The sequence below is a fragment of the Taudactylus pleione genome, unplaced genomic scaffold (assembly GCF_031769625.1).
Source record: "Taudactylus pleione unplaced genomic scaffold, aTauple2 ptg000423l, whole genome shotgun sequence".
In the NCBI taxonomy this organism is placed as follows: Eukaryota; Metazoa; Chordata; class Amphibia; order Anura; family Myobatrachidae; genus Taudactylus; species Taudactylus pleione.
Window position 1 is genome coordinate 1,409,988 of NW_028284825.1, and position 18,795 is coordinate 1,428,782.

At 44.6% G+C, this 18,795-nt stretch overlaps 1 protein-coding gene across 1 annotated transcript in view; it reads left to right on the top strand.

Annotated features, from left to right (window-relative positions):
- LOC148506147 (uncharacterized) overlaps positions 1-18,795 on the top strand; it is a 162,808-nt gene that overhangs the window by 37,248 nt on the left and 106,765 nt on the right. Inside the window, exons 8-9 of the mRNA XM_088447196.1 lie at positions 148-199; positions 12,888-12,954. Coding sequence (XP_088303322.1) covers positions 148-199; positions 12,888-12,954 — 119 coding nt within the window. The remainder of the gene's footprint in view (positions 1-147; positions 200-12,887; positions 12,955-18,795) is intronic.

The window sequence follows — 18,795 nt, forward strand, 5'->3', positions numbered from 1 at the left end:
AATGCTCAATAAGTGCATCTTTATGCTTTATGAGATCATACACATTCACTCCTATATGGTGGGTTACACGTGTGCACTCATTTTATTGCCAACTTTGCAACACTCCCTCTATGTATTTATTTGCAAATTACAAAATTATTATTTCAGTTTTAGTTCCTTGTTCTACAACATCAAAGCAGCTGACAAGTGATATCACAGAGTGAGTATAAAGTTATCCTCTTGTGTGTATTGTGTTTACACTGCACAGATAGATTTTTTGTATTTGGCCCCACGTGGGCTGTTGTCTGGTTAGTTGCTTGGCAACACTGGAAAGCGCCCACGTGAGGCAGGCGTGAGTGAGTGACGTCATCAGACGGCGATGTGCTGTCCGGCCACGCTGACTGGGACCTCTCTGGCTCGCTCCCAAACAGGTGTGTCATGTTTTTAAGTTGATTAGATAAGTATTGTGGGTATATATATGTGTGATGGGTGTGTTTTTACTGTTGCTGTATGCCCCTGATGATGGGAGTTGATCCCGAAACATAGGATTAAAGGACCATTTTATGTTATTGTTCAGTCTCGTGAGTGCATCCGCTCATGGATTCTTGTGTATTGGGCTGTTTTTGACCCTGGAGGGCACCGTAGCATTATTTATACTTGGAGTTCCGGGCACATTGGACACATCTTGTGTGTGTATATATATATATATATATATATATATATATATCTCAATACCAGCTATCTTTGTGTTGTTGCTACATTCTACCTATAGTTTAGTTACTTTTTGCCAGGTTTCGCTTGGCTACAAATGTATCAAATGTGCAGAATAGTATGAGGTTTGTCTTTCTATCCATGACTCCTATATATACATGCATACCTCTGCTCTTTCTAGCGTGTGACCTATACACACGACTTAGAGAGATTTATATGTTCAGACATATTCTAACACTTTTTTAGGGTTGTTATGTTTTCTTGTAGTGCATGTCTTTTAGCGTTGGTGGGGCCGGTGAGACAGTACATTCACCCTGCATCGCGTTACCATGGTGACGGCTGTCACGGTGTGGATGACATCATTGGCAGTGGACGATTCGGCCAGCACCTCGCGTGGAGAGCCGGATGTGCCCCTGCCCCCGGCCTCACTCGGCTATACAGACTGCTAAGTATTTAAGGTAAGACTCTATGTGTATATGTTTTTTCACTTGTAATCCTTACAAAAAAATAAAGAATAGGACAGCGCTATAGTTATCTGGTAATAAACACCTGCATATCGTTTGTTTGAATAAAAGACTTCAAGGCTTCTCAAAAAATAATTATACAGATTTATTCATAACCCATTATATACATAATTAAAAACACATAAAAACAAAAACCACATATTCAATATATTTAAAAATGGCACTAGTAGCTTGTTCTTTTAAATCTTGAAAAGGCTCCCTGGAGGAGCGAAACATGTCGACATGGAGGGGGCAGATTCGTTTGTGACTGCATTTGCACCAATCATATACTCGCCTGGACCAGCATATGCAACCATTACATTTGGCTGAAAGAAATATTCATAACCATTTACAGAGACTAATCGCATATTAAAGGAGCACCTGGCGGGAGAGCAGCCACCTAATTCAATCACGCTGAGGTCTCTTAAGACGGACTGCAATTGCAAACAGACAGCAGTGCGGTTATATCAGTATACTTTGGATTTGTATGGTGAGATCCCAATATTGTTGCTATTATCAGCATAAGCATATGCAAAGGTTATATCTCCACTTTGCCATCTGTGGACGATTGAAATCTTATACAGCTGATAACGCTGATCTTAATAGACCCTTTATCCTCCACAGCTCACATACAGCAGTCAGCCACCAGTTAACACAGTGCATGTTATGGCTGGAGAATGATGGGAAACAACAAGACCTGTGTGTTTCCAAAACCACTCTGCCTTTATTTTGAACAGACAGATTATTTTATAGCACTCAAATTAACATAGAGACAAAGAAATCTATTCTGCACATGTGCAACAAATTTTCTTATCTACCTAATTAAAATACAGTATATATGAATATATTTAGCATATTCCAAGCATTACATACATTGTCAGTAGATGGCCGTATTGCCTAACTTATCAATAAACAAATATTAGTACTACTATCTATAGCTATAAATCTATGACCTCTCAAGGGATTTATTAGCTATGTCTAATCTTAGAGACAATACATCGTTGGTATAAGGCAGTCTCTTGACAACATAATATACCATTGCTCTCAATAGGAACATATAATCTCTTATCTTTCCTGTCATATAACTCAGACTTGAATACAAAGGATGAATACACTCTACTATAGTCTAAATTGGCTAACATAAGTTATTTATATATGAATACATTCCTAAGAGCTAGAATAGATAGATAAGTAATGAGGCCCTTCTCAGGCACAATGTCTCACACAGAATATAATTTCTTCTTAGCATTTGAACACAAAATGGAGTCATGCTTTAACATGATTCCTCACTTTATCACAGCCAAAGTCTTTTTCTTACACTAGGAGACCATATCTACTTTTATCATTTCGATATTATATGTGGTTACAGAGCTGTCTATGGAGACTTAAACAAGCAAGTCACAAGCATTTTAAAAGAACAAGCTACTATTGCCATTTTTAAACATTTTGAATATGTGGTTTTTGTTTTTATGTGTTTTTAATTATGTATATCATGGGTTGTGAATAAATCTGTATAATTAGTTATTGAGAAGCCTTGAAATCTTTTATTCAAACAAACAATTTGCAGGTGTTTATTTCCAGATAACTATAGTGCAGTCCTATTCTTCAGTTTTTTGTGTGGTTGCCTATTTAAACCAAGTGGTACTGGCTAATTGGACTAGCAGCTCAAAAGTGTATTTTCTACTTGTGAGATTAGCGCAAGGACTAGTTGCTATTTATTCATCAACTAGAATTCTTTTTCACTTGTAAACCTTGACAAAAGAGCCAGTGGGCTCTGAAACATTAGAAACTATTAATACACATTTTGACCTAATTGAAAGCCTTGGAGCGTCGCTGTATTTCTTTTATGTATTACTACTACTCCACAGAGTTAATCAGGAACATCGAGAGCCATCAGAGCTGCTTGCAGTGCTTGTGGTAGCTTTTTTCCACCACAACATTGTGAGCAGTTCTGGATAAAATACAACCCAGTCACGTGTGTAATGACGCTACTTTGCTAATTATGCACACCCATTAAACGCCGATCTGACAGTCAGGCACGCCTGCATTCGCACATCCACACCCCCATTTTCAAGCACCTTCCCCTGTTACCAACCACAAATGGCACTATCTGTCACTCAAAATAGCGGCCCGACTGCGGGCTATGGGCGTGCACTTTCCCATCGCAATGCTTGGTTCGTGCACATGCATTGTGACTTATACACATGTGCAGATTGCGAAAAATCGCTCAATGCGAGCGAGCGCAGCATAGCGCAGCATAGCGTCCAGGTCTGAATCAGTCCCTGTGTTCCTGCATCCATGCCACTGTGTTTCCTTTCATCTGCACAACTGCCTTGCCCCAGCCATGCCACTCTGTCTTCCCCTCATCTCTACCACTCTTTCATCCTCTGTCTTCACCACTGTCCCCCCCAACCGTGCCACTCTGTCTTTCCCCTCCCACCTGCACCACTCTGTCTTCCCACCCATCTGCACCAAATTGTCTTCCCCTATTCCTACTGTTGTGTGTTCTCTCATTGTGCTAGTCTGTATTCCAAATGCACACCAATCTGTCTTTACCCATCTGCGCTGCTCTGTCTTCCTGCATCTATGCTACTCTGTACCCCCATTTATGTTGCTCTGTTCTCCCAAACCATGCCACTCTGTCTCCCCACCATGTGCACCAATGTTTTCCACCAATCTGCATCACTTTGGCTCACCCCCATCTGTACTACTTAATCTTCCCCTCTCCACGCCTTTCTGTTTGCCCCATGCACACAGCTTTGTCTTCTCCCCCCATCCACAATACTCTTATCCCATCTGCACAGCTCTATGTGCTGCTCAGACCTCAGTTGAATAGACTGCATGTGTGTATTCCAATGAGCACACAAATCTGTGAATTAGCAGCTGAACCTTTTTCTCAGTGACAGCAATCTTACTCTGTGAGAGTGCTGAATCTGCAGTTAACCACATGGTGTCATGGCATACCAAATCTGTATTACACAAGGAACACATCCATTAAGGAATCAGCCTTAGTGATCATAATTGCATTGCTTTTTCTAGTTTGAGTGGCTCAAATTCGTAAGGTTTTGTGAAATTTCTGATCATGTCTAAGAAGCCTTAATGGGACATGTGAAACCGTAAGGTTTTTTGTCTATGGAATTTCATAGCTTTTTAAAAATGTATTAACTTTCAGGGATGGGAAGTGCAAACCGGGCCACCTGTGGGGGAGAAGGGCAACAAAATGCTACACTAGCGCAGGTGGAAGAGGGGCCAGCATACAGGTGGTTTAAGAGGTGCAGAGTGAGAGACAGCTGCAGGGGCGGGCTGTAGGCATATGGGGTAGCGGCAGCAGTGTGTGTGAAGAGCAGTGCACAGGGGCATCAGTGGGTGACAGGGGGCTCACCGGTACTGGGCATGCACCTGAGAAAATAAAATCAATAAGTCACAGATGCACTGACACATCAGTGAGATACATCTATGCATCTATGTTAAAAAAAATTAAAAAAAGGTGACCCCCCCCAAAGCACAACCAAACCCAGGTTTTTCATGGCCAGTCCTGGTATACAGGGGACAAAAAGCATTGGAGTGCCTTGTAACTAGCACAACCAGCAATGGTCAAGTTAGAACCAGCCCTAGTAGCCAAAATACGAGGGACAAACAATGTAGGGGTCTCCCGTACTTTGTGCAACCAGCACTGGGCTCTGATCTGGTCCTGGTTTTGGAAATACAGGGGGAAAAAATGAGTAGTGTCCCCCTCTATTATCCAGAACCAGGAACGGACTTTTTCTAGTGGGGTGGCTGATACCACAGCCAGGGGAGCCCTTTCACCGGGCCCCCCAGCCAAAGTATTAACCCTGACCACTAGTCAGCCCAGGCCAGAAATCCCTGGGGAGCTGGGGACCCCACCAATAAAGTGGTCCCCCTCTCCAGGGCACCCCAGGCCTAGGCTGACAGCCCGGGGCTATCTACAGCACTCCTGTGCGGTGGGTACCAGGTTGATTGTGTGTAGTAACCCCCCTCAACCACCCCCAGGCTTTTTACAGCCAGTCCTGGTTGTGCTTAAATACAGGGGACAAATGACATGGGGTCCCCCGTATTTAAGCACAACCAGCACTGGGCAAGTCAGAACCAGCCCTGGTTGCCAAAATATGGCTGACAAACGACATAGGGGTCCCCCATACTTTGTGCAACCAGCACTGGGCTCAGATCCAGTCCTGGTTCTGGAAATACATGGGGGAAAAATGAGTAGGGTCCCCCTGTATTTATCAGAACCAGCAACAGGTCCTTTCTAGTGGGGGAGTAATGCCACAGCCAGAGGAGCCCTTTCACCATGGCCACAGGCCAAAGCATTACCCCTGACCGCTAGTCAGCCCAGGCTTGGGATCCTTGGGGAGCTGGGGACCCCCCCAATAAAGGGGTCCCCCTCTCCAGGGCATCCCAGGCCTAGGCTGATAGCCCGGGGCTATCCCCGGAACTCCTGGGCAGTAGGTGCCGGGTTGATTGTGTATAGTGTATTGTCCTTTGCAGGTAAACTATAGGTTCCAGGAAGCCTCCCCTACATGCTGGTACTTGGAGAACCACAAGTACCAGCATGCAGGGTATAAGGGCCCACTGGCACCTGTAGTCTACCTGTAAAGAAAATATTAAAATAAACACAATAAATTGTATTATTGTAAAATTTCATTTTACTGCGTTTTCACCTGGGTGACGGCTGCTTTTAAGCTCTTTTGCGTGCCCGCCACGTGTTAGAATAAAGCTAGGTAGCGTTGGTGAGCCATTGCTGCTGTCTGTGACAGGAGGATTATTTGCAATACAAAGCAGCCAAGCTCCCAAAACATAGTGCCTGGTGAGGAATCCCGTCCCAGCTTTCCATAGGAGGCACCCATCATCCTGCTCCCAGTGCCTCCCTGGCACTACTTATGTTACATCATGATGTCACGTGCCAACCCAGAGTACAGAGGCTTCCTGCTATGGCTTTTGTTTATACATGATTTAGTGTGTCAGGATAAAGGCAGCTGCTGAGGGGGAAAAATAAGGCTATTTAAAACCGGATGAGATTAGACACAAGTGGGCCAATCATTTTATTTTGAACAGATAATCCTTTTGAAATTTTAAATGACATACTGTACTTGTGTGCTGTTTGTGATCTAATATGTAGTCACCTATGATAAACAGTACAGCAACAAAGTATAGCATTAAGACTAGAAAATACAATGACTATGTAATCATGAAATTGGTATTCATCAGATCATGGGCCTAATTCAGATGTGTACGCAATACCGACATTTACAGATATAAAAAGAATCCAACCCCACTGGGTTTTTTCAATACATTTGTATATACCATAGTGAGTCAAACATGATCCGCACTCTGGCTGTAGAATTTATTTAAATCAACTTTCAGAAAAGATATACATTATTTTGCAATGTAATCTCCCTGCTTTTCAATACACTTTGTCCATCTGTCAACAAGCTGTCGTATTCCCTCATTAAACAATGTTTTAGGTTGAGCTGTGAGCCACAAATGCACCACTGTCTTCACCTCTTCATCAGACGTGAATCTTCGTCCTCTTAGGTCTTCTTTCAGGGGACCAAACAGGTAATAGTCTGATGGGCCAAGATCAGGACTATGGACCTCAATCAGAGGCGGTCGCTCGGGAGCGATCGGTCGCACCCAAAGTGACCGAGAATATGCAAAATGAGCACTCAAACGCAACACACATCGTAAGCGTGGAAAACACCCACAACAATGAAAGCACACCTCCTATCTCTACGGCCTAATTCAGAGTCGGTCGCAGGCTGCAACCAACGATTAACACCTGTTACATTGTTAATTGGCTACAGACATCGGTTGAGGCAGAAACCATCACCTGCAGTCGCAATGCTTAGGGTAGACCCTGGGCTACCTTTAGCACTGCGAGCAGTAGCGTTGTTATTGCAACGAGATGATGTGAGTGATGACTCGCTCAGTAATATATGCATGCCCTTAAAACGCCCTTTTTTAAGGTCAACCACACCTGCGTTCACACCACCACACCCCCGTTCACAAGCACCTTCCCCTGTAACCACCCACAAACGGCAAGAAATGTCAATCACAGCTACGACCTCGTAGTGACTAACGAGCAAGAGGATTGTGGTCGGAAAGACAGGCTTGCGCACACGCACTGCATGTGGACTAGGGGTGTGCACCGGCCACTTTTCGTGTTTTGTGTTTTGGTTTTGGATCTGGATCTTTCTTCGTGTTTTGGATCTGGATAGGTTTTGCCAAAACCACCCTTCCGTGTTTTGGGTTCTGGGTTTTGTGTTTTGGATCTGTATTTTTTTGAAAAAAAGCATAAAAACAGCTAAAATCACAGAATTTGTAGGTTTTTCTGCTCCTATGCTATTATTAACCTCAATAACCTTAATTTCCACTCATTCCCAGTCTATTCTGAACACCTCACACCTCACAATAGTGTTTTTATGTCCAAAAGGTTGCACCGAGGTAGCTGGATGACTATGCTAAGCGACACGAGTGGGCGGCACAAACACGTGACCCATCTAGGCATGAAACTGCAGTGGCAGACAGGATGGCAGTTTGAAAAACTAGGCCCCAAACTGTACATAATGCAAAGAAAAAAAAGAGGTGCAAGATGGAATTGTCCTTGGGCCCTCCCACCCACCCTTATGTTGTATAAACAGGACATGCACACTTTAACAAACCAATCATTTCAGCGCCAGGGTCTGCCACACAACTGTGGCTGAAATGATTGGTTCGTTTGGGCCCCCACAAAACAAGCTGGCAATTAATCTGTCCCTGCACAAACTGGCTCTACGGAGGCAAGATGTCATCCTCATCCTCCTCATCCACCGATCCCTCACCCTCTTCAGTGTGTACATCCTCATCCTCACAGAGTATTAATTCGTTCCTGCTGGAACCACAGGTCCCTCTGTACGTTCTGGAGGCTGGTCTCCCTGGAAGAGTTGATAATTCATTTTATGAACATCATCTTCTCCACATTTTGTGGAAGCAACCTCCTACGCCTTTCGCTGACAAGGTTCCCAGCTGCACTAAACACTCTTTCGGAGTACACACTGGAGGGGGGGCAACTCAGGTAAAATAGAGCCAGTTTGTACAGGGACCTCCAAATTGCTTCTTTTTCCTGCCAGTACAGGTACGGACTGTCTGACATGCCTACTTGGATGCCGTCACCGATGTAATCCTTTAACAGACAGACGCACGCTTGTCGCTGCTGCTTTGAGGATGCAAGTGCGGCTACAGCCCACACAATTCACAAAGACAGAAAAAAGAAGAAGAATATTTTTATTGTTTGTGTAGCACACTTTGAGGGTGTCACCACCCTTTAACAGACAGACGCACGCTTGTCGCTGCTGCTTTAAGGATGCAGGTGCGGCTACAGCCCACACATTTCACAAAGACCGAAAAAAAAAGAACAATATTTTAATTGTTTGTGTAGCACACTTTGAGGGTGTTACCACCCTTTAACAGACAGACGCACGCTTGTCGCTGCTGCTTTAAGGATGCAGGTGCGGCTACAGCCCACACAATTCACAAAGACAGAAAAAAGAAGAATATTTTTATTGTTTGTGTAGCACACTTTGAGGGTGTCACCACCCTTTAACAGACAGACGCACGCTTGTCGCTGCTGCTTTGAGGATGCAAGTGCGGCTAAATCGCACACAAGTCACAAACACATTAAAAAATAGTTTTTTATTTTTTGGAGCACTTTGAGAGTTACACCACCCTTTAACAGACAGACGCACGCTTGTCGCTGCTGCTTTAAGGATGCAGGTGCGGCTACAGCCCACACATTTCACAAAGACCGAAAAAAAAAGAACAATATTTTAATTGTTTGTGTAGCACACTTTGAGGGTGTCACCATCCTTTAACAGACAGATGCACGCTTGACGCTGCTGCTTTAAGGATGCAGGTGCGGCTACAGCCCACACAATTCACAAAGACAGAAAAAAGAAGAAGAATATTTTTATTGTTTGTGTAGCACACTTTGAGGGTGTCACCACCCTTTAACAGACAGACGCACGCTTGTCGCTGCTGCTTTAAGGATGCAGGTGCGGCTACAGCCCACACAATTCACAAAGATAGAAAAAAGAAGAAGAATATTTTTATTGTTTGTGTAGCACAGTTTGAGGGTGTCACCACCCTTTAACAGACAGACGCACGCTTGTCGCTGCTGCTTTAAGGATGCAGGTGCGGCTACAGCCCACACAATTCACAAAGACAGAAAAAAGAAGAAAAATATTTTTATTGTTTGTGTAGCACACTTTGAGGGTGTCACCACCCTTTAACAGACAGACGCATGCTTGTCGCTGCTGCTTTGAGGATGCAAGTGCGGCTACATCGCACACAAGTCACAAACACATTAAAAAAATATATATATTTTTTGGAGCACTTTGAGAGTTACAACACCCTTTAACAGACAGACGCACGCTTGTCGCTGCTGCTTTGAGGATGCAAGTGCTGCTACAGCCCACACAATTCACAAAGACAGAAAAAAGAAGAAGAATATTTTTATTGTTTGTGTAGCACACTTTGAGGGTGTCACCACCCTTTAACAGACAGACGCACGCTTGTCGCTGCTGCTTTAAGGATGCAGGTGCGGCTACAGCCCACACAATTCACAAAGACAGAAAAAAGAAGAATATTTTTATTGTTTGTGTAGCACACTTTGAGGGTGTCACCACCCTTTAACAGACAGACGCACGCTTGTCGCTGCTGCTTTAAGGATGCAGGTGCGGCTACAGCCCACACAATTCACAAAGACAGAAAAAAGAAGAAGAATATTTTTATTGTTTGTGTAGCACACTTTGAGGGTGTCACCACCCTTTAACAGACAGACGCACGCTTGTCGCTGCTGCTTTAAGGATGCAGGTGCGGCTACAGCCCACACAATTCACAAAGAGAAAAAAGAAGAAGAATATTTTTTTTGTTTGTGTAGCACACTTTGAGGGTGTCACCACCCTTTAACAGACAGACGCACGCTTGTCACTGCTGCTTTGAGGATGCAAGTGCGGCTACATCGCACACAAGTCACAAACACATTAAAAAAAAAATTATTTTTTGGAGCACTTTGAGAGTTACAACACCCTTTAACAGACAGACGCACGCTTGTCGCTGCTGCTTTGAGGATGCAAGTGCGGCTACAGCCCACACAATTCACAAAGACAGAAAAAAAAAGAACAATATTTTAATTGTTTGTGTAGCACACTTTGAGGGTGTCACCACCCTTTAACAGACAGACGCACGCTTGTCGCTGCTGCTTTAAGGATGCAGGTGCAGCTACAGCCCACACATTTCACAAAGACAAAAAAAAAAGAACAATATTTTAATTGTTTCTGTAGCACACTTTGAGTGTGTCACCACCCTTTAACAGACAGACGCACGCTTGTCGCTGCTGCTTTGAGGATGCAGGTGGAATCTAGACGGGATTTGGAACCGAGGTCACAGAAAATAATTTTTTTGGTTTGGACTGGAGTGTACTTTTGGGGTTACAGCACCCTTTAACGGTCAAGCCAGCCGGCCCTTTACTTATGACACAGGCGCACGCTTGGCAGTACTTTGTTGATGCACGTGCAGCTACTGCGCACACAATTCACAAACACAGAAAATATTTTTTTTTTGGATTGGACTGGAGTGTACTTTGGGGGTTACAGCACCCTTTAACGGTCAAGCCAGCCGGGCCTTTACTTATGACACAGGCGCACGCTTGGCACTACTTTGTTGATGCACGTCCAGCTACTGCGCACACAATTCACAAACACAGAAAATAATTTTTTTTTTGGTTTGGACTGGAGTGTACTTTGGGGGTTACAGCACCCTTTAACGGTCAAGCCAGCCGGCCCTTTACTTATGACACAGGCGCACGCTTGGCAGTACTTTGTTGATGCACATGCAGCTACTGCGCACACAATTCACAAACACAGAAAATAATTTTTTTTTTGGATTGGACTGGAGTGTACTTTGGGGGTTACAGCACCCTTTAACGGTCAAGCCAGCCGGCCCTTTACTTATGACACAGGCGCACGCTTGGCACTACTTTGTTGATGCACGTGCGGCTACTGCGCACACAATTCACAAACACAGAAAATATATTATTTTTTTAGCACTTGGGGGGAGCACCCCTGATGGACAGAGCACCCCCTGGACAACACTACAGCACCCCTTTAGGACTGGGACACTGCACAGGACTTTGGAGTGGACACAGCCCCTATGGAGAACTGACTGCACAACACAGTCCAGCCAGCCCCTATGGACTTTGAAGTAGTGGACACAGCCCCTATTAACAACAGCAGCACAGCACAACACAGCCAGCCCCTATGGACTTTGAATTAGTGGACAACAGCAGCACTACACTACACTACACTACACAGCCCTAACTCCCACCCTCCCTCTTCACTGTCCACAGCCGAGTGAGAAAATGGCGCCGACGCGGGTACCTTATATAGGATCCAAAACCCGCGAGACTCGGAAGGCGGGATGATGACGTTTTGCCTCGATTTCAGATCCGAGTCAGGCGGGAAAAGTCGAGCCTGATTCGGATCGGACTCGGATCGGGGGGGCTCGGGGGGGTTCGGATTTCAGAAATCCGAACCCGCTCACCCCTAATGTGGACGCATGCGTAGTTGAAAAAAACATCGCTCGCTATGACCAATTGCTCCGTGCGACCACCTCTGAATGAGGTCCTATATTCTCAATGTTCTTATCAGTTGTGGAAGTGGATGGGCGTCCAGCTCCTTCTTCATGGCTGACACTTGTGCTACCTTCTTTGAACTTCTCTATCCAGTCATACACACTTTTTCACGACAAAAACTCTCTCTATACTGTGCACAAAGGGCCTGATTCAGAGCTGAACGCTCTGACCAGAGCTCCTACCTGAAAATGGAGCGGCCTCCTGGCAGCTCGTATAGCTGTGGGTGACCACCCACAGCATATGCGAGCGGCCAAAAAGATGGTCGCGATGGTCTTTGACCATCGCGACCATCGGGCTTGTGACGAGACCCTGCGGTAGGGTCCCGCAAGCCCAGGAGTGATTTTGGCTCTATCAGAGCCAAAATCACTCCCACTGACATCATTACTGATGTCAGTGGGGCCGGTTTCAGACGGTAGGCATTCCCATGGGAACGCCTCCGTCTGGCAGCCACGACCCCGGCACGCCCACCATCGACAGCACGCCCCCTTTGGTGCGAGACCCGGAGCGACAGCTTGGCTGTCGCAGTCCGGGTCTCGCGCATGCACACAACGGAGCTCCCTCCGTCGTGCGCATGCGCATTGGGGTAACATTGACCCGCTTGCGAGCGTGCTGTGCTCGCGAGCGGGTCTGAATGACCCCCAAAGTCTTCAATAAATATAGGCACCAGACACCCTCAGACCACAAAAAAACAAATCACTGCACGCTGTTCTTCTTTCGTGCAAATCACAAGTGGGGCAGCCATATTTTCTTGCACTACAGTCACAAATGAACTGACATAACATGTGGGGAGCCAGCAACCTAGTACAGTGCGGCCAACAGAAGTTTTAATGTAATTAGAGTGCAGATAATTTTTGACTCACCCTCGTACTTTCCGGCTGTCCTGGGCCTGAGAGTGTTGCAGCGCTGGCGGGTGTCAGTTCCAGGCATTCAATTCCGGTGGTTCTCCTATTTGTGGGAAGGAATAGTTAGACTATTATGTAAAAGCTATTTCTATTAATGTGTTGCAGAGTTTATTGTCCAGCTGGATGTATGACTAAGAATCTCTCCGTATGGGGAACAGATATCTACCCAGAGGTAAAAAAAAAACAATATGTACTAGCTGTATAATACTATAGTTTCTACACACAACAGCAGTTGATCCCTTCAAAAAAGCATCCTAAAATGTAATTGACATTAAACTGTTTGTTTTGGAGGGTTATATACAATACTCACATTGCACAAGCATATAAACTCATGTAAAAATGTTAAGAGGTTGTTTAATGATGTTATTCGGGATTACTGTTTAAAGGGGGTTGTCCAGATTTGAAATTGCCATCACCATTTGCATACCCCCACCATAATGTATACATGGTGAATTTTACCTAGGGGTTGCAGGGCTCAACCCATAAAATACCGCCACCAGCAGAGACTGCCTAGCAGTATTAGTAACTTCCCATTGGAAGTGCTCCCTGGTAGTCACAGTCGGACAGGCAGACCCAAGGGAGGTGTTTTCTCCCTTTAAGGCTGCAGAGGGCGCTTCCAATGGGAAGTCAATGCTCTACTGTAATGTCAGCCCTTACCAGCTTCTAGGAGCACCAGATGATGCAGTCCCTAGAAGCAGTCCAGTTTGATCATTTGTGCGCATGAGCGGGACCCTGCAAATGAGCACAATTACAGACCCGCCGGCCTGACAGCTAATGAGCCTCCGCTGTGTATAAGCCAAAAAAGCCATCAGTGGGGTAATAGTGCTTTTTTGGCAGAGATAAATTGGAATATTAGCTAAAAAAACGATGAATTATTATCGAACAAATACCTATTTGTGACACTGTGTTATTTTGCACTGCTGCACCTTTCTAATGAGATATATATTGTGTTTATCTTGACAAAAGCGCCAAAATAAACGCAACTCTGGAGGCAGAAAAATCTTGCTGCTTAAGATAGGAGGAGCTTATTAAATGTGGATCTGGATCAGGCGTATTATATTGACTTCACCTTGAGGGAGAAGATGTATTGAACATCAAAGTTACTGACTTACACATTTTATAAGATCCACAAGTGGTATTAATTATTTCACTTGTGATTCTGTGAGGAAACCTGGAAAACATGCACAGTTAGGATAACCTGAGGATTGGAATTGGGAAACACTGGGATAGAGGGCCTGATTCAGAGGTGGACACAATGTCGATGAAGGAATGCAGTGAAGCAATATTTATTCGCCACTACTCAAGCATCACAGCCACACTGCGACCACACGGCGAAGAATTAGCGACGGCGGACGCAGTGTGGATTTATTCGCAAAGTGAGTGACAGGTAGTAACCGTTTGGGGGATGTAATGAGGGGGGTGGCTACAAAAAAAAGGCGTGTCGGCAACATTTTCTGGGCGTCTCCTAGTCAACCAGTTAGTTGAGATGGACATTCTGAGGCACTAAATCAACAAGTGTAATACCTGCGCACTGAGTTAATGTAGTGTATATGAAAGCTTAGTGTAAACTATGGAGAGCAGCTGCACATTTAGGTGACCAGTCTTATGGAAATAACGATAATACAGATATTGTGCTGCGCTCTACCTTATTATATTATAATGCTATGTTATGCCATTGATACAATCAAACCTTTATATTTTGAGCCACAATCCGTATCTACACCAACTAATAATCTAGGACACTAATAGATCTATAAGGTCTTTACTATTACTATCAAAAGAAAAAAAACGCAAATGGATTGTGAGTGTCACAAGTAATCACAATGCATGAAAAAATGAACTAAAATAAAATGAGATTAAACATTCCGTAATACAGTGTCAGATGACAGTTTCAAACACTGTATAAGTGTATAAATCTTCCAAGTCCTTATCTAAGTTTCTAATAGTTCTTCTTGTTAAACCCAATTCTTTAAATGACTCCTGATAAACATAAGTCTTGATTGTGATCACACTTTCAATTGTGTTAATCCATAAGAGATTGTAGCTGATATATAAATGTTGCAAGTGACCGCTGTAAAGCTAGCGTTCAGGTCCAGCTTTCTGCTGTCTGTATGTGTGAGAGGTAATTTCCTGAATCGTATGTACCAACGGGTTTCAACCACCTTGCTGTCTTCTTCTGGGGAATGTGGTGTCTTCCTCTTTCCCTTGGCTCTGGTTAAGCAGCTCTTTCTTCGTATATCCTTGTCTTCATTGGTTGTTTTGTCAATCCTTCCTGATTGACCTCTTTGGCTGTCAACTTTGTCAGTCACCTTGATGTATATTCACTCTTGATGAGTCATTACTTAATTGACAGTTATCTAGTTATTTATAATGTTGAGATAATTATGTGTAATAACTTTATAGGTGTAATGGCCTGCTGGTTTTAAATCATAATGATTACAAAAGCATCTTACTGAGAATTAGAACTTCACCTTTTATTATTGGTTTAGATAATTATTCATAATATCTTTATAGAAAATGTAACTCTATTGTTAAAGTCTGCTGATTTTAAGCAATAGTGAATACAAAAGGCATCTTACTGAGAGTAATGGTGGGTACACACCTGACAGATATATCTGCAGATTGAGTGATCATACACACTGAACGACCATCATCTGCTTGTGTCCCGGCCACTGGGGGGCGGGACCCGATGGCTGGTGGGCAGGGCAAGTCCCGCCCCCCTCACCACGGCTTCAGCTGTGTGTGTATGGGCGGCCTGCAGACCGCCCAGACACACTTGCCGATGGACAGATATGTCTGCAGACATATCTATCCATCGGCTGTGCAGCACAGCCAATGCGATATGTCTATGAACGATGCAGTTCACAGACATATTGTGTGTTCACACTTGCTGGCGGGCAGCAGATATATTGCCCGATCATTTGATCGGCCAATATATCTGTCAGTGTATACCACCATAAGATGCCTTTTGTAATCACTGTGGCTTAAAACCAGCAGACCATAACAATAGAGTTGAACAGATAAGTGCGCTGTAAGACTAGTTTCACACCTGCCGGTTTTGGCCATCTAGCCTAGAAACAGGAAGAAGGCAGACAGTGTTATTCAGGTACTCAGTGCCTTTCACAAGCAGCGGCTTTGTTTCTTTTTTTTAACTTATCTACTGGGCATGCGCAGCAGCAGCTGCAGCACAAGCTGGCCGGTGTGTGTGTAAGGAAACATTGATTCCTATAAACTACTGGCGTGCAGGGATTGCACGGGCACAGCATGGCAGCCGTCTTTCTCAGTAGATATTTCTGGCTGTTACACGGCAACCGTGCCATGTCCAGGCCATGTGAACGGACCCACCTGCTTCCCTGATTAACTATATTTCACGCCTGGCAGGTGTGATACTAGCCTAAGGATGCTGTATATATTTAAAACTGTTTGTAATTTATTGTTTATAAAAAATACAAAACCAAAAATATAATCAATGGAAACCGGCTATACAATATACCTCCTGGCAGGCAATCTATATTAGCGACCTGTGGCCACAAGAATTATTATAATACATATGCTTATTTATAAACAGACTGACAAGCCTTAAAAATATGTATAAAAACTAGTGTTGGGGATAACACCTACTATTATACATAGAAATAGACCTCCAAATTAGTATGGGTATCTCAATGTTATAGCAGAAATCATTATCAGAGCTTTTCTTGGCTGTATTGTCCTTCCCAAGGACTAGTGTTATATCCAAATGTCCGTTATATATCCATAAGGACCATTTTCAAACAACAGTCAAATGCCTTTTGCTGTCCACCATCTAAGTTAGTATAAGAGTAGCAGAACTTGATTATCAAAAATAAAAGCAGCAATATAGATCAGGCTTGCCTACCCTCCCGATTTGGTCGGGAGCCTCCCGAATATCGGGTGCCACTCCCGACCCCCCAGAAAGGCAGGCAAGCCTACCGGCTGCCGCCTACCCCCCCAGACTACTAGTAAAAAACCCCGCTACCGGGGGGCCCGATGTTGCTGAATCGCGTCATCGTGGCTCCGCCCCCTGCTTTACAATGCCTTTTTTCCGGCATTGTGAAGAGGGGGTGGGGCCATGATGACGCGATCGGGCGGTCACGCCCCCGGCCCCGCCACCAAAACGGCATCATAGCCCGGCCACGCCCCCCACAGAATGCAGGCATTCAGCTCCCTCCCGGAAGAAGGGAGCTGAATGTCGGCAAGTATGATATAGATGAATATATAGTAGCAGTGGTAGATCGCAGCAGTGGTGTTAGTGCTTATAGACAGAAATGTCTGTTAGAATAGCAGCAATAGTCTGAATAAATAGCAGCAACGATGTTAGTGTATAAATAACAATCTTTCTCACCAAAGTTCAGTTATTTGTTATGTCCATATGCGGTTAATGCATCAATCTGTCAGGTAGTCTATTAGCACACTTATACCTGGTTAAACCGGTTATAGGCTTAATGATACTTATTGCTATCTATTTGTTCCCTTTGTTATGGGATTGGTTTCAAAAACAACAGTGGCCACACTCCTCTTAAAATACAGTATATCTAATGACAAGAAAAAAGACAGAGCACCAACCTCCTTTGGCAGTATGACAACTTGCAGAGAGATCTTAGCTGCATCCACTCTCTGTGGTGTCTGCTATATATATGGACCCATTTGGTTGATCTCAACTGCCCGCTATACTGCACTGCTTGCCTGCTTTATTTTCTTACAGTGCTGGGGTAGATAGTGCCTCCGAATGTTCCGGACCGTGTATGCTGCTAAGTAGTGTATCCCCTCAATCTTGATGCGTTCCACAGTGTGTGCTGGCGTGCCTACTTTCATCAGAGGATAACCTCTCCCTGCCAGGGCTGCCATCAGAAATTGTGGGGCCCGGGACTGACAAAATAGAAAGGCCCCCCCCACAACCCCCCTTTTCCCCGCCATAATCACCCCTTTCCCTGCCCCCCCCACAACCCCACGCAGCAGGGACAGGGACAGAGGTATGTCCAAATATGTGCGTGTCTCGCACGAGAAGTGGACACGTGTGGGTACAAGGTTGCCAGCATTTGTATGTAGTTGCAAAGGCAACTCTCCCCCTTTGCGGGTAATTGGATTGACCCCTGATACTGACTGACTGTGCTGTAAAACCTATAGCAATATATATATGCTGACCATACATTCTACTCCCTCCATAGAGAGTGTATAGCAGTAAACAGTTACTAGTGCACCTTAATATTAAGTATATTTAGTGACAACACAAATGTCTAGCTCTTAAAATAACTTTCACAATCTTACAACACACACACACCTCCCCATGGACCCTAAAATACACACCAATGGAATTAACACTGCATCTGCCAGTCTTGTCACATATTATATAATCAGCAGGTTCCTTCTCCCAGACTCTGCACTGCAGACTGATCCAGCAGGAAGATCGTTAAAAATACAGGAGAGCTGGGATATAAATCTTAGTAAGTGAATGAGACTATCTACTGTATACTCACCACTGAGATCCGAGGGCACCTCTTGTGGCTCATCTGTAGAGTCCCGGACTCTGAGTTCTAGCAGATGGAGCTGGTGACGGTCTCTTTGTATGGGGACGCTCACAGGTTTCACTTATTGGCTGCCAATAGAGCGATGCATTTCTTGTAAAGTGCTGGTGCCGCGCCACTGCGGTTCAAGTGCAGTGCAGCTGACATACTGATTGGCTGAGATGTAGCAGCACTGACCTAACTGTAACCTTCCTCCCCCAACTGACTCATCATCACTGAAGATGACTGACAGACTCCTGGACCAATAGACAGGAGTCCGCAGCCATTTTAAAAATGCAAAAAAAAGAGTTAAAGCCTTTTATCTATTTGTCCCGGTTTTTCGGTATGGCATTGCATCTATTACAAGGACTGCTCTGGCCGAGAGAGCCCCCTGAGAGGGTATCGTGCCCCTGTGCCCCCCCCCCCTTAATCCGATTCTGGGGTGGGCCCTTGCCTGTCACTTACTTTTATTGTGCAGCCGCGGGGGTTAG